Raw genomic sequence first — 15,681 nt, 5'->3', positions numbered from 1 at the left:
GCGAGAGAAAGCAATAATAAGAAGCAATAGTAAATATGTGCTTTCCAGTTCAGGGTTTCAAGTATTAACGTGGTGTTACAGCAGCGAGGGGGTTTTTATGGCAATACAGAGACATCAGGCTGGTTTTTCACCTGAATCCTGAAAATACTCCATGAGGCTTATTGTAAAATATTAGTGTCCCGTGTGATAAAACTAAAATCATGGGAGAGATCATAGGCTGAAGTCGTTATCCCAGGCAGCTGCTCGTGGTTTCGTTGGGTCTCTCCAAGGGGAGGGAGGTTTTGGTCACGCATCCGAGATGTGCTACGTCGACAGCCAAAATCGTTGCATCTTCCTCTTTGCCCTCGCTCGCGGGTGCTTCGGGATTTTTCTAGGGGAAAGCAGCGTGGTTATACCGAGGAATAAAGCTGAAACCTGCAAAAATGCCCTTAAACCACCCGACCCGGATCTTATGTGAAAAAAACAAATCGATTCTCTTTTATGGCCCCTATAATTTCTCAGCGACGCTGCCGTATGGCATGGGAATGTCCTTGTCCTTTCCATCCTGCCTGGGACGGGCTGGGAGCGTGTTGAACCCGCGCCGGTTCATGCGCAGGCTCGATGGTTTTGGAGGGTGGATTTCTATAGAATGAGGAATAGATCTTGGAAACCGCAGGAGGGGAAGGGAAGAAAAACCTTCCTTGCTACAAGGCTCTCTGGCTGCTTTCAATATTTTGGCCTAATTAATGAGGGTTTGGGGATGTTGGCTGCAGCCGGGGCTGCTCGGATGCAAATCCCCGCCGTCCGTCTGATGCAGCATTTAACTTGAAGGACGATGTGTGTGAGGAAGAGGGGAAATAGCTGGAGGAGAAGCTCACAGCGGGAGAAGAAAAATCCCAGCCCCAGCTGATGCAGCCCTGCTTTGTTTGCAGGGTTGCTGAGCCGGGGGCTCGGTTTCGGGCAGGGATGCCTTCGCCCCGGGGGGCGAGGAACGAGAAGGCAGCGCTGCTGGCTGCCCTCTTCTTCCCCCCACCACCTGCCTTGGGAGGGACCACTGGTTTCCTCCGAAGGGCATCCCGTGCTGCCGAAGGAGCCTCATGTCCGTGTGTTTTCTCCCTGTCTCCGCAGCCTACCCATGAGCTCGGACTTCCAGCATTACAGTTTCAGGATGCCGAACATCGGGTTCCAGAACCTGCCTCTCAACATATACATCGTGGTTTTCGGCACGGCCATCTTCGTCTTCATCCTCAGTTTGCTCTTCTGTTGCTACTTGATCAGGTAAGGGAATTTTCCCTGACTGCTGCCCTGGTTCAGACTGAGCCCATCACCGATCCCAGAACAAGGATGGCATCACCTTGTCCTTCCGCGATGCGTCTCGTGCCAACTTGATGTGACCCCTGAAGTGGTTTTACTTTCTCTCGTCATCAAAGAATTTGCTCAGCCACATAGTGTCAGACCCAACGTTCATCCCTACTAGAGCCAATAGAGCAAACGCAACGAGTACCGAACGCCGTCTGCCCGACACATCTCGGAGCTGCCAGTCCCGCAGGGCAATTACATTATCCACTTTAAAAACAGGAGAGATATTTATGTGTATGCTCAAACAGGCATGAAAACGTGGTTGGCTTCTCAAAAAGACCGGGAAGGGATGTTTTATGGTTCCTGCTTTCTGCTTAATTTTTCAACACGTTTTCCTCTTTAATGAGTAACTTGTGTACTGTGTGCTTAAGAAATGTTTAATACCTGCTCCGTTCGTTATTGTACACAAATTGCTCGTTCAACAGCGCAGTTTAGAGATTAATGATGCAGAGTTGATTTGTTAATCTGAACCATGGGGAGCGGGATGGGAGGGTTAAAGATTGTTCCAGTTTGGGGCTTGTTTTAATTATTTTATGGGCCATTGGGGAGAGAGTTGGGCCACTAATTGAGAGGAGAAACTCTTCTTGCTGGAGGGAAGGCGAGAGGCAAGTCGGGGAAAAACACGGTGCCTGGCAATCGAGGCGGCGACGGGGGCAAGTTGTGCTGTTAACCCTGCGGCCGGGAGCAGAGGGCATCGCTCTGCCGGCAGCGGCTGCCGAAATCCTGCGTGCCCAGAGCTCTGCTGCCAAGTTGCAGAAGAGCTTTTCCATCCCCTTTGCCTCCCCTCTGGCTTTTCGGATGGCCCCGGCTCCCTGACAGCCGTACGTCCATCGCACCCCCTCCCTCTGTCCGTGTAAGACAGGCGCCTGGTCTCTTCTTGCACCGCGGAGGCTGTGTCTGGCTGGCTCACAGCAGCCAGTCCCACCAGCTTTTCTGTCCAGAGGGTGTTGAAAAAGTTTTGTCCTGCTTTTGTAGACCACGGAAGCAAGATTTCAGTGTTGCCTTCTAAATATTTGATAATTTCCACCTATTTTCAGCTCTGTACGAAGCAAAACCTCATAAAACCTGCAGGTGAGCCCAAACCCAGGCTCAGCCAGGGGTGATTTGGGCTGCCTGGGCATCATATCTTCACTTTTGTCTGCAGTGATGCACAAGAAAAAGGCGTTTGAAGGTGCAACGCATCTGTCCACCCCTGGCAGCCAAGGTGGAAACAGATCGAGGGGTCATCCCCGACCAGGCGATTTGTATCTCGGTGCTCGATGTTGACAAGGTCTGTGCTGAGATATTGTGTCTGTGTCCAGTGTTCACGTTTCAACTGGGAGGTCAGCGGGAGGGGACGCAAAAAAAATAGACAAATGGTGTTCAGAAGGCTCAAGGACATGTTTTGCCCAGATTGAGCTTGAATCTATATGGCTCGCTTGCAAAATGAAGAGGTGTTTGGACTTTCGGAGTATTTTCCTGGGCACTGGGTCTTGCTGGGTGTGTTCTGCCCCAAAGAAGAAATAACAAGTAGTAATGTCTGGAAGATCAAGCCAAAAAATCTTTAAATTTAGAAGTTGGAGGCGTGTTGTAAGAGAGAGGGTGAGTAACCTGTGAAACAAGCCAGCAAGGGAAGTGGCAAGTCCTCCGTCTCTTCATGGCTTTTAAATCAAGACAGAGGGACTTTCTGGAAGAGACATTTTGGCTCCCATTCCCAGGAGTAACGAAGTGCTGTTTAACGACCTATGATAGATGGGAGGTTGGATTAGATCATCTAACGATCCCTTTATAGCCCTTATCTCTATAGAAACTCTATGAATCGCTCTTCAAACCACCGCCCCCAGTTCTATTATTGGCAAAACGGTGCCAAACAAGAATCCTCCGGCCCTCGTTTTGGAGGGTTTCGCCGTGCCACGGGTTTTAGCTGTGCCGACGTGCCCCAGGAGCATCCACCTCCTTTGGATTTGCTGTGTAATCTCGGTTTATGTGGGGTTTAAAAGCTGGAGCTTCGGCGTGGTTTGGAAAGCCTTGCAGATGGACAAGCGGGACGAGGACCACGCGCCTGCAAGCGCAGAGCATCCCAAATGATTGTTCCGGGAAGGGTTTGCCATGTCGCTCCCTTTCAGTGCCATTTAACGCCGAAGCATTGCTGGTGCCTGGCTGCGTAGCAAGCAAAAACCCGTAGCCCTGTGGCAGGAGGATTTGGTATACAAAAGAAGATACTGAATTTAAATTGAATTTTTCCCCCTCCTGAACCAGCTGCTAAAGCCTCCTGAACCAGCTGCTAAAGCCTCCTAGATTACCCCACTCATTCTTGAGCCCTTCTGCAATGAGATGCGTGCCTTTAATACAGAATTACATCTGGAGGCTGTATAAAAGAGAGGCGTTAATTTAACGAGCAGTTGCAGCACGGATCGCACCGTGTCGTCGCAGAGAAGCCGACCCAGGGCAGAGGGGTGCGGGCAGGGACGGACCCAGCGAGAGCTCCAGGGCTCCGCTTGCACCCGCGGGGATTATTTGCAGGTAAGAGGGGCTTGTGGCTTTCCCCAGGCCCTGCTTAGGTGCAGAGGCGACGCAGCCCATCCTCTCCCTCCTCTCTCGTGACTCACACATCTGCAAATATTTGGCAAATAAGGAGCGGAGCTCAGGACACCATCCTCTGGGCCCTGGGTCTCATCACCTGCTCCGGATCAGAGCATCCCATGCAGCCCTCCTCCACATCCCCGGCTGGGGAGGCATCCGGAGCGTGGAAGAGCCAATATCTGGTGTATTTACCCCTAATCGCAGAGCTAACGGCATTAAATAAAGGACGCGCCGGGGAAGAAGGGCACGGGGCTGCGCTTCGCAACTGTGTCAATACGGAGTGCGTTGCCCGCTCCGACGGGAGGAAGAAGTGACGTTTTTAATCAGGTTGGCTCAAAACGGAGTCCGATAGGAATTTCAGCCAAAAGCAAAGCGAGGATCATCTCTGTCTGTGCGCAGTCCAGGCAAATCTTGAGCTCTTCTGCTGCTGCAAACCACACCGGTACAAAGCACGGGTCCCATCCTCGCGGCTGCTGCCTCTGCTGGGAAAAATTAAAAAAAAAAGGGGGGGGGGGGGGGGGGGGGAAGAAAAAGGAAATGAAATTTTGCAGGCAGCTGTTTGTGTCTGATCTCTGCTGACTTAATGAAAGTAATAACTTCATGTTACCTTCGGTCCCCTAAAACCCAGTTCAGAAGGACACTGAACCGAGCGATGCCGTGCTTTCCAAGCATTTGAATGGCGTGCACGCTCGCCCTGGGTGAACGCTGCCGCATCCTCTCTGTCGTGCTTTGCTGCGGGTTGCACGGGGTTCGTCTCTGCCCGGACTAGAGCGGCTCAAAGACCACGGGAGGCGGGGGGCACGTAGCCCTTAAAAAGCCCTTTTTTATAGGGCTGTTTCCTTCTGGGTTCAAACCTGCTGGGAGCAAACGCAGCGGTTGGGTTTGGAGAGCTCAAGGAGCCCGGACGGGCTGGGGAGAGCGATGTGGTGGTGGGGCAAAGAGCCAGCGCTGGCACCTCTCTACTCTTTCTACTCTAAAGCGTCAAATAAGCAGATCTTGGAGGTAAACCTGCAAAAAGTTGTTTCCTCTGCATTTTATTCCCGTAGTCGTTCACTCGCTACAGCTGATTCGGAGTTACCCAGAGAAACGGGGTGCTCCCTTTCCTTTGGGAGGCCTGGAAAGCATGGGAAGCGATCACAAAATCCACGAGAGGCGGTTATTAAATTCAGAGATGGGTGACGGTCTCCAGCCACGCGCTGGCTTTCAAGATGCTGTGTGGTCCCTTATCTAAATCAGCCATCTGCCAGAAATTCCTCCGGAGTCGCAGCTCTTGACACGAGATGGATGAAGCCCTGGGTCCGACGGGGAATAACGCTTGCCAGGATCCGGGGTCTCGTTACGACAGCTGTGCTAGGTCCGACCAGGATCCATCTGGCCCAGGATCCTGGCTTTGAAAGGAAAGCGTGGAGGAGCAGACGGAGCTCGCACGCTTCAGGACCAGATGTGCTCATGCCATTCCCCATAACCTTCAGGGAGATGGGGGTTTTTTTTGGCAAAGTCTCCCCATATAGCTCAGCACCAACCCATGCCGTTGAGCACGGAGCTGCAGGGATCCGTGGCCGGGTGGTCGCTTCTTCCCCGTTGCTGGTCCAGATGCCTCCACGGCGTCCGCAGATGCTTGGGCTTGTTCTGCACAACACCTTCCCTCCGGTGGCTTTGGCTCATCGGGGCCAAAGCCTCGGCGGCCTCTCGGTGCTCCGTAAGACAGATGCTTTTTCCCGTGCCGGGAGAGTTTTTCCCCTTGTACGCGGTCTCCAGCCGCGCATCTTGCTTTGCCCCATCTGTGTTTCATAACCGGTTTCCCAGCTGCCGGGATCCCTGCGGATCGGGCCGGTTTCAGCCTGTTTTCTCTATTGTTCGTGCATCTTCTGCTCGTGTTTCTGCTCGGGATCGTTGGCGGAGGGATGCGACCCCAGCCGCCTTCTTCCTGCCTGCCGCAGTTTTATCCGCGGCTCTGCAGGCAGGTTCCCTGCCAGGCAGCTTCATTAGAGGAGGAGGGATGGCTGCCCCTGAATTCGGGGCTCAGGAGCTGACTTACTGCAGCTCTCTCTGCAGCATTAAGCTGCATTTTTACCCGTTCCTCGACGTTTAAGGCCCACAACATTTTTGGGGGGGGGTGTGTTTTTGAGCAAAAAGGACAGGGATATATTTTTACATCCTATTTGTATAACTCACCCGCTGCAGCCTTGCGGGATCAGAAAGCCTCCGAGAGCTCAGGGTGAAACAGCCGGGGTTTGAGACAGCCCCCAGAATATTTTTGGAGAAGTGAAATTACGGCCAAGGGGGATTCCCATCTGAAATCACACTCGAGGCTGGCTGGGGAAAATACTCCTATGGCTGCCCAAGCCTTGCAGACACACACTGACATCTTATTAAAAGTCCTTGGCCAACTCCTTAGCCCTGATGACTTCCCTCTAGAGTTTTCAGAGCACTTCACTAAATACCACGTCTTGCGATGAGAAGCAACATTAGTGGTTTTTTTTTTAAAAATGTATTTATTTTAGGAGCATAATCAGCTTCTCCGGCCAGCTGATGCCCGCAGAACGCTCCGCCGGGCTGTGGAAAATGGGCTGCTGCTTGTTCTGCCGTGGAAAGATGTTTTATTAATGATAGTTTGAACTGCAAACTATGGAAGGGATGTGACGTGTGTTTGTGTTTGCTGTTTCGCTCAGTCCCCAGGAATGGGGACAAATGCTCCCACCCGTGCCTCCTGGAGAGGGGAGGCTGGAGAGGGAGGGGACGGGACCGGCCCTTTGCTTGTGGCCTCAAATTCCTGCTGCCACCGGCTGGACTTGCCGCTTCGGCGGGCGTTTTTGGAATAGATTCATCCCCTCCATCTCCATCCCTTGATTTGCTCCAGGAATGGATGCTATTGGGGGGAAAAAAAAAACACCCAAAAACCCAAAATTATGCTGAGCAGAATGCTTTGAAAGGTAGGTGGGGGAAAACAGCGTATAATCCTGATTTTTGCTCCACCGCCACGTCAGCTACGGCCCCGGCTCCTTCCCTGGGGCAGGGAGTGCCCTGGGTCATCGCGTGGGCTTGTCACCCCGTGCTTGAACATAGCACGCCCCTGCCTGCTCTCCTGATAAAAACCCCCAGAATCCCAAGATATAGGTTCATTCTCCTGCTGTTTTTGGCAGCTCGTTATTTCTGGTTATTAAATTGCCCCCTGTGATAGGAGGCGAGAGGTGGAAGACGTCCCGCTGCTTCTCTTCCAAAGCTTTCTGCTCCGGTGTTGTCTTCGGATAAATAGCCGTCCTCTGCCTGCTCGACCGGGTGGATGACCTCTTGTTGAATGCTTCCTCCTGAGAGTTTGGGAGGCAGAAGCAGCGCGATTGATCTTATAATTGATGATAAAGCTGTGTTTGAGGAACCCAACATGGCCCAAGCGGCACGATGGGGGCTTCGGTGGGAAACCTCTGAGTGGGGAGGTCTCCTTCCCCGTCCTCGCTCGAGCGGGAGCAGAGCTTTCCTCGGGTCTGAATACCCATCGCTTGGAAAAAGGTGCCGCGTCCAGTCTAGAAATTGGCAGCAGAAGTGGTTGGAAACTGGGGGTATTTATGGCAGCTTCTGATTTCCTCAACCGTTTTTGCTGGTCTTAACGGTGCAGGTGATGTCTGCGTGGAAAATTAGGGAGGTCAAAAGAGGAAAAGGGGAGGAGGTTGTGTGCTTCCGGATGGAGACGTTGCCTTCCCAGCTACAGGGAAAGCTGGCTGTTGCTTAAGTGCGTCGCTTCATGTGGCCATTCTCATTTCTGAAATGAAAAATTAAAAAAAAAACCCCCTATATTAAACCTGGAAAGGAGGGAAATTAAATGTTTGAGATATGACAGTCATCCTGATCGTTTTGCCTGTCTTCACGTTTCTCCCTGTTTTGATTGCAGGCTCAGACATCAAGCACACAAAGAGCTTTATGCCTACAAACAGGTGAGACGATACACCAGAAGTTGTCTTCTTCTTCCCTTCTGCTTACTACCAAATCCACGTTGGAGCAGTCACTCCGTCAGGTTTCCTTGTGCTGTTCTTCTCCTTGGGAGGCTTTTGGTCTTTGAAGAGAAGTTGTAATGCCCAGGCAAACCTCTGTCCCTGCTGATTTAATTTTTTTTTCTACCAGCTGGGCACCCCAGGAGCATCTCTCTCCTCTTAGTCCGCAGTTCTCCGCGTTTTCACACAAGGTCTCTGAGCGGTGGGGACATCTCCACCCCTGGAGCACCTCAACTGGGCAACCTCTCCAAACCCTCACCTTATTTCCCACTGGTGAGCGGTAATGCCGTCGCTTCCCCAGCAACCAAACCGTGTTTTGTGGGGTCTGAATCTGCTCCCTGGGTCGGACCCGGCTGCTCTGGACCACCCGCAGCCATGGGGCTCTCGTAGGGACCTCTCGTAGGGGCCACCTCCACGTCACCTTGGCAAACCTGGCTGTTTTCTGCATGCACCCACAGGCACCAACGCCCTCGTTAAAATAAACACGGCCCTGAGCTCGGTGTCAGGCTGCTGCTTCAACGTCCTGTTTTCTCCGGGGCTGGTGTAATTTTTCTGCCTCCGATCTGTCATTCGAGCAGGAAACTGGGTGGGATTGGGCTGATACGATATGATAACACGTGGTCGTCCTGGATTTATAGCCCTCTCCAGGTGTTTAGCCTGGATGGAGTGAAAACGAAGTGGCAGACATCCACGCAGGAGCTCGCTGCACAGCGTAGGAGCTCAGGAGGTTTAAATTCGGGAGGAGACCTCCTGGATTTGGTCCTCGTGTTAGTGGTTATAGCTGGGCCAGCGCTGCCTTCCTCCTGGGTCTGCACAGGGGTGAAGAGCCGATGTCTCCCCGGCTGTGCTGGGTTTACTGGGGGTTTCCAGTTCTACTGGGATGCTCAACGGGATCTCAATTTACGGAGATTTTTGCTGTGAACGCTCTTGGCAAAAGCTGTGTCCTGACCCCAGCGCTCTGTCTTACAGGTTATACTCAAGGAAAAGGTGAAGGAGCTGAACCTACACGAGGTGAGTACGTCCCTGGGGCGGTAGTGTAGCGGCAGAGACTCCCTCACCCTCCTCTTCCTCGCGCTCGGGGAGGGGATGGGGGACAGGCAGAGGCCGGCACAGGTAGGAAGGTGCAAAAACTCCAATTTAACTCCTTCGGGAGCAAAACGCACAGCTAGCTCTGCCGGCATCGCTGCCCGCTTGCTGCCAGCAGCGGGGTTTGCTCTGCAGCCTCTTACCCCCTTACAGGGAAGGCGGTGGGGCGGGTGAACGGCTGCGCCGGCGGCTCCATCCCTCCCCGACGCAGCTTTTCTCTTTCAGAAAGTCGAAGTGCTTGGTAACACGGACGGTAAAAGCACATCTGCAAAGGGGGTCTGGATTAAACCATCTCCCGCCTCCTGGGTCCCCTTCAGCTTTTACTGCATCGTTATTATTTATTGCATTAGTAGTAGCAGTAATAGTAGTAGTATTTATTGCAATTTATTGCATTATTATTTATTGCATTACTATTTATTGCATTACTATTTACTGCATTACTATTTACTGCATTATTACCTATTGCATTACTATTTACTGCATTATTTCTTATTGCATTATTATTTATTTACTGCATTATTACTTATTGCATTATTATTTATTTACTGCATTATTATTTTTATTATTTACTGCATTATTGTTATTATCACTGCGATAAAAAGCTGTGGATAAAAGGGGAGGCAGATGCAGGCTAGGCTGTGTATAAAGAGTGTCCCTTGACGGTTCCGTCCCCTCCAGCCCCGCTCAGCCTCGCCACCCTCAGAGCATGACAATATCCAGCACGTCTCTGCCGGCCGCCTTACTCGGGCAGAGTAAACTCTGCCGGGGTTTAATTGAAATCAAAGATAAACACGCTCCCCGGCTTCTGCCCCTCGCGCTCCTGGTTTGCAGCTTTGCAGAGAAGAGCTGGCGGGAAGAGGCAGGCGAAGGGGGGTCTGCTTGGATGTGTTGGGAATGAAAACCCCTTTTTCCAGCCCCAAAACCATGGGGGTTTCTTCTCGGATTCGGGAGGAGGGCAGAGCCCGCGGCAGCCCTAAAGCAAAGCCCCAGCGGGCTTCGCATTTCAACTTTGCAGGGGGAATTGCGATGTGGGCGCGGCAGTGGCTCCTTGCTGGGTCCCTCTGCGTTAACGAGTTAAGAGGATCTCCGGAGGCTGAAATACGTCTCGGAATAACGATGTTACCCCAGTCCACCTCTGCCTACCTGCCCCTTGAGGCTTAAAACACATCAGTTGTTCTCCGCAGGTTTCCAGGCTGGTTTGGGGCCGAGTGTCCCTATTTACAGACCATTTTTTGTGCTGAAATTGAGCGGGAATCTGCTCGAACTCTCCTTCAAACACGGGCTGGATTTATTTCCCCTAATGAAAACAAAAATGCCCACCCACATCCCCGACCCGAGTCCGCTCGTCTGTTAAATACCAGCTCCATTTGTTTATAAGCCGCTTCTTTTGTTTTAATCCCCCGAGCAGAGCAACAAGAGTCCGACCCACATTTCGTCCTCGCCCTCCGCTCCCTGCAGCCGAGGGGTAAATCCCAAGGGCAGGAGGGCGGCAGAGGGACGGAGCGGTCCCTGCTTGAGACCCCTATTTCTGATCCCCTCGCGTTAAATTGACTTGCGGCGGGGGTTTTGCCAGCACGCAGACTTAGAAGCGCTTCCCGGGGTGAGAAGTGCTCGTTGCGGGGGGGATTCGGGAGCGTGCCAGGGCCGGGAACGGCAGCGATAACCCTCCGTCCTCCTCCTCCATCACCTCCGCTCCCGCTTCTCCGCAGCTTTCCCAGCCCAAACGCTTTCAGGGAGGACAAGGGGTCCGTGGAGAAGGGGATAGAGCAGCTCGAGCTCTTCCCTGGGATTCGGGAAAGGCTGGAAAGGATTTTCTCTGGCTCCCTCCAAAATATCCCTTTTTGGGCATTTGGATTTTGGTATTTACAGTAAGCGGTTCTGGAAAGCGGAGCACGGGGGGGATTTTGCAACATCACGGGGCGGCTGCCAGGGCTCGCCCGGAGCCTTGCGGAGGGGAAAGTCCCCGCCGAGCTCTTCAGCCCAGTGTTTCTGGGTTTATTTTTCCTCTTTTTTTCCATCACGCTGCTTCTCCCAGGCTTTCACAGGGCTCCAGATGTGTGTGTTCCTCGGGCACCAGCCCGAGCAGCTACGCCAGCATTTGCTCGCTCAATAAAAAAGTCTCGGACGAGCTTTGGGTGGCTGGGAAGTGTCGACGGGCACCACATTCCCGGGAAAGCCAGGAGCCTCCCGCGGTGCTTGCCAGCCACCTGCCTCATCCCGAGGGCTTTTGGCAGCGGGGCTTCCCCTTGTTTCGGGCTGCCGGAGACTCCCAGGCTGGGAGGGCAGGGAGGGGGGCTGGGAAAAACAGCCGGGAATATCCCAAATCCCCAGGAGTATCCAAAAAACTCCTGGAAAAAACTCCTGGTCAGGAAAAAACAGCGGCCTGGGGGAAGGAGATTTCGGCTGGGTCTCTTGCCTGCCGGGAAAACAGCCACCAGCCTTCCCATCCCTGGGGCAGAGCTGCACCCTTTGCCCTTTCCTCTTCCCAGAGTTATCCCTGCGGATGCAGCTCGGTCCCAGGCAGCAGCGTGGATCTGTCCCCCTGCACCCTAAAGCCTCCTGGCACGTCAAAACACATCCCAGCCTCGTGGCTGCTGCTGCGGGGGGTTCGGGGTCCCCTCCACCGGGGAAGGGAGAGCCCAGCCCCAGCCTGCCGTCCCCGTGATGGGAAGGCTTTAGGGGGGATTTCACCCCTCTGCGATGCAGAAACCTCCCAAATGTTTCTTCTGCAGCACAAGGGGGGGCAAAAAAAAAGCAGCTTCTTGGTCAAAACAGAGGGTTTCTAGCAAAAGAGGAGGTTGCGTTCCCTGTGGTAGAGGGAGGTATTTCTCTCCCCACCCCCAGCGTATCTTCACCAGCATCAGAAGCCAAATTGCCCTTTTTTTTCCCCAACCAAAGGCGGGGGCAAGGTGAGCGCCGGGGAGAAGATGGAAACTGGCCGAGGGCATCGCTTAGCGGGAGGGGTTTTTTGGGGGGGAGCGTTTCAGCCGGTTCAGAGATGTCCACGGAGTTTTTACGTGCAAAAAATGCTTCCCAGGAGCTGACGTCCTTTTCTCCGCCTCTCACGTCTTTCAGATCTGCGCCGTTTGCTTGGAGGAGTTCAAGCCCAAGGACGAGCTGGGGATCTGTCCCTGTAAACATGCCTTCCACAGAAAGTGAGTGTGGGGAACAGGAGAGCGAAGCCGGGCTGCCCGAATCCTGTCTGGGGACCCGGGCAGGCTCTTGGGGCGAGGTCGGCTGCTGCCGCCGCTCCTCGCCCCGGGTTTCTTCCCACCCCAGTTCCCGGGAAGGAGGGAACTGGGGTGGGAAGTGGGGTGGGAACTGGGGAGGGAACTGGAATTGCAGGCAAAGCCCCGATGGAACGGATTTGAGCATTTGGAGCAGCAAAGGTCCAGGCGTGAGCTGGCAAAGCCGCTTCACTTGATATATATATATATACATACACACACGCACACTCTTTATATAGTCCAAAATATATACGTACATTTGTGTGTGTGTGTATATATATGCTTACAGATATATTATTTATAAAATATATATACAGAGCCACTGGAACGAGCTCCCCAGGCAAGCGGTCACGGCCTGAAGCCTGTTGATGTTCACGAAGCGTTTGGGCAACGCTGTGGGATACGTGGTTGAACTTGGAGGGTGCCCTGGGTTGAGTCCGGAGTTGGCCTTGATGATCCTGGTGGATCCTTTCCAACTCGGGATAGTCTGTGATTCTGGGGAAAATGTGTAGATATAAATTATATATATATACACACACACAAAAATGTAAACTGCTATGAATTTTATATGGATTGTATATATACATTATATCTGTATGATGTATATATCTGATGTGGATATACATTTTTAATATATTTATGAAACATATACTCAGATATACCTTTTTGTGTATATGTGTATTTTGTATATTTTTGTGTATGTGCATACAGTTTTATATCTCTATTTTATAGCTATATATAAACTATATCTAGATAATATATGTACACAAAAGTCCGTGTACATACACAAAAATGTCCTAATAAAATATAAAAGCACCTAAACAGCAAATTAAAAATTCGGCGGCAGCAGCGGCAATGCTCCAGGGAGGGTGGCAACGGATCCGACCTGGCCGGTGGCCCCCAGGCTGTGGCCCGTCACCCACCAGGGGGGCCGGGCTGGCTGCCACCCCTAAGGGGTGCACGAGGCACGAAGTTTGGGGGGGGGGGGGGGTTTGCAGCACCCCTGCGATGACCCCCCCGTGTCTGTGTCCCCCCCAGGTGCCTCATCAAGTGGCTGGAGGTGCGGAAAGTGTGCCCGCTCTGCAACATGCCGGTGCTGCAGCTGGCCCAGCTGCACAGCAAGCAGGACCCCGGCCCCCCCCAGGGCCCCCTCCCCGGCGCGGAGAACATCGTATAGCTCCGCCGCCCCAGGGACTGCCCCGCCGCGGGGGGGGCTCCGCCGCCGGCCCCGGGGACTCGGAGACAACCAAAGCACTACGGCACCAGCACGGCACCGGCACGGAGGGACAGGCGAGGACGCGGGCGGCCGGGCGCGGAGCCCGGAGCACTTTAGGGGGGGACACGTCCCCGCCGGCCGAAGCAGAAGAGCCCCGCACCCCCAAAACCTGCCTCCGCGGAGCCGTGCCGGGATGAAGGGTCTCACACGCGAGCCTGGGCTTGATTCCTCTCCGGAGCAAGGAGAGGACTCGGGGTCCTCCGCGGGCGCCCCGCACGACATCCTTCTTCCAGCACATCCCTTCTCCAGCACGACGTCCGCCGGGAAGCAGCGTGGGGCACGACGGAGCAGTATCGAGCCGCCCGACAGCCTCCTGCAACGCCACGACGTCCCCCCCAAACGCCCCGGTACGCTTCCCAGCCCCGCTGCCCCCCCCGCCCCTCCAAAAACGATGCCCAAAATGCAGGGGGGGACCCCGGAGCATCACGGCTGGTTCCTGCCCCGTTCTCCTCTTCGCCGTTATTTCTATGCTTCGCCTAGAAAATTGGGTCTCGCAGCCCGGGCACAGCGACGTCAGGGTTCGTGCCGCCGTTGGGTGCCTCTTCGGCACCCGCTGCTCCTCCGAAAGGGCTAACCGGGGCGGGGAAGCCGGCGTCGCCCCGGGGAGATGGCAGGGTGGTAGCTGCGTGGGGTCTCGTGGGCTTTGGTCACCCCGCTCGCCCTCCCCGGGGGTGCCTGCCCCCCTCCTCGGCGCGATGCGCTACCTCAGCGGGGCCGTGAGTCCCTCCCGACGGGCACGATCCTGGCGTAACCGTCAGCGGTGAGAGCCGGGGGCCGATGCCGCCTCCTCAAAACCGCGACATGGGCTTGCTGGGGTGGGGGGGGCAGGCAAAAATCCTGCCCTTTGGGTTCACCCCATCACTTTGAGCCTGGCCCCGGGGGCTTTCTGGGCGAGGGGCGCGGGAGCCGGCGGCCTTTTGCCTTGCCAAAACACCCCAACCCCGGCCATCGGCGCGTGCGAGAGCTGCTGGGGGGCTGTGCCACCCCCTCGCCTCTCTGACCACCTCATGGGGCGAATTCGGGCACCGTAGCAAACGCCCCGGCGTCCCCCTCCATCTTGAAAACTGTTATTCCTTTTTTTTTTTTGGGGGGGGGGTGTCAGTATTACACGGCGGCGGCTTTCCCGGCCCCCCCCCCGGGTGCAGGGTGGGCACGGGGCTGGGAAAGCTCCGGGTGTCGTCCCCCCTCCTGTAAATACTGTGCGACTCCCGAGACTGTTTATGGAGCGTGGAGCCTCATAGACGTGTTTGTACACTACAAATTCTGCAGCAGAATATTTTTTAAAACGGTCGCTGGGTTGGTTTTTTTTCTGTTTTTTTTGTTTTTTGGGTTTTTTTTTTTGTAAGCTATATTTTTGTATATTTAATTGCTATTTTAAAATTCTAATGCATCTTTTTTGCTAATCACACTATTCTTAAGGAAAAACGAGGAAAGAAAAAAAAAACAACAGTTTGCATGTGATTTGACTTGAAATGTAAATAAAAGCAGGTTTTTTGGAAGCGGGGGTGTGTTTGCAGGGGGGAGGTTGCACCTGCGAGACCGCGGCCATGGGACAAAGGGAGCGTCCCTCGGTGCTCAGCCCTGCGTCACCCTGGGGACGTCCCCAGCGGGGCCGGGACCCGCTGTGCCGCTCCGGCCCCAGCCCCTTCTTGGTTGGGGAGCCTGGAAAAGGGGCTGGGGGGGTCCCGTTGTCCCCGTCTCCCTGCAGCGGCTGCATCCCCTGGCCCGGAGCGGAGCTTTGCTCCCGGCCGGTGCCGATCGGGGCAGTCACCCCGGTGGGGCAGGCTCGCTGCCCCACGCACCCTGGACATCCCCGGCCGAGGGGGATTTCGCGCGTCCCGGGCACGGCGGGAGCTGCCCCGCTCGGGAAAAGGAGGTTTCTCCTCCAAAGAACCGTCCCAGCCCCAACGCCGGCCCGCGGGCAGGCAGCGAGGCCCGGCTGGGCTCACGCCAACCTCCCACCGACCACGGGGTTTGGAGATCGGCTGCCAGCCTCCACGCTCCACCTCGAAACTCATCTCCCGCTCGCCTCGTTTCACCCCTGCTCTTCCTCCAGGCTTCACGAGACGGGTGGAAAAAATCCCCTTTTCCTCCCTCTCGGATCCCTCCACCCCACCGCTGCCCGGCGCCATTTGGGTCGCTTCGCTGGGGCCATGCCAGGTCGCGATCCCTGCAGAAAGCTGGTGTGGAGGCAGCAGGGCTCCCA

The 15,681-nt window shown here is 54.6% G+C and overlaps 1 protein-coding gene across 4 annotated transcripts in view; it reads left to right on the top strand.

The window, feature by feature from the left end:
* Positions 1-14,968, top strand: part of RNF24 (ring finger protein 24) — a 32,373-nt gene extending 17,405 nt beyond the window's left edge. For all 4 annotated transcript variants that reach the window (XM_075499496.1, XM_075499497.1, XM_075499499.1 and 1 more), the window contains 5 exons: positions 1,108-1,257; positions 7,787-7,829; positions 8,856-8,897; positions 12,048-12,127; positions 13,238-14,968. In XM_075499496.1, coding sequence (XP_075355611.1) covers positions 1,115-1,257; positions 7,787-7,829; positions 8,856-8,897; positions 12,048-12,127; positions 13,238-13,376 — 447 coding nt within the window. In that variant the 5' untranslated portion in view covers positions 1,108-1,114 and the 3' untranslated portion in view covers positions 13,377-14,968. The remainder of the gene's footprint in view (positions 1-1,107; positions 1,258-7,786; positions 7,830-8,855; positions 8,898-12,047; positions 12,128-13,237) is intronic.
* The last annotated feature ends 713 nt before the right edge of the window (positions 14,969-15,681 follow it).

This window comes from Mycteria americana, chromosome 4, assembly GCF_035582795.1.
Source record: "Mycteria americana isolate JAX WOST 10 ecotype Jacksonville Zoo and Gardens chromosome 4, USCA_MyAme_1.0, whole genome shotgun sequence".
Lineage (NCBI taxonomy): Eukaryota > Metazoa > Chordata > Aves > Ciconiiformes > Ciconiidae > Mycteria > Mycteria americana.
The sequence above is the reverse complement of the archived record's forward strand: the minus strand, read 5'-3'. Positions and strand labels throughout refer to the sequence as shown.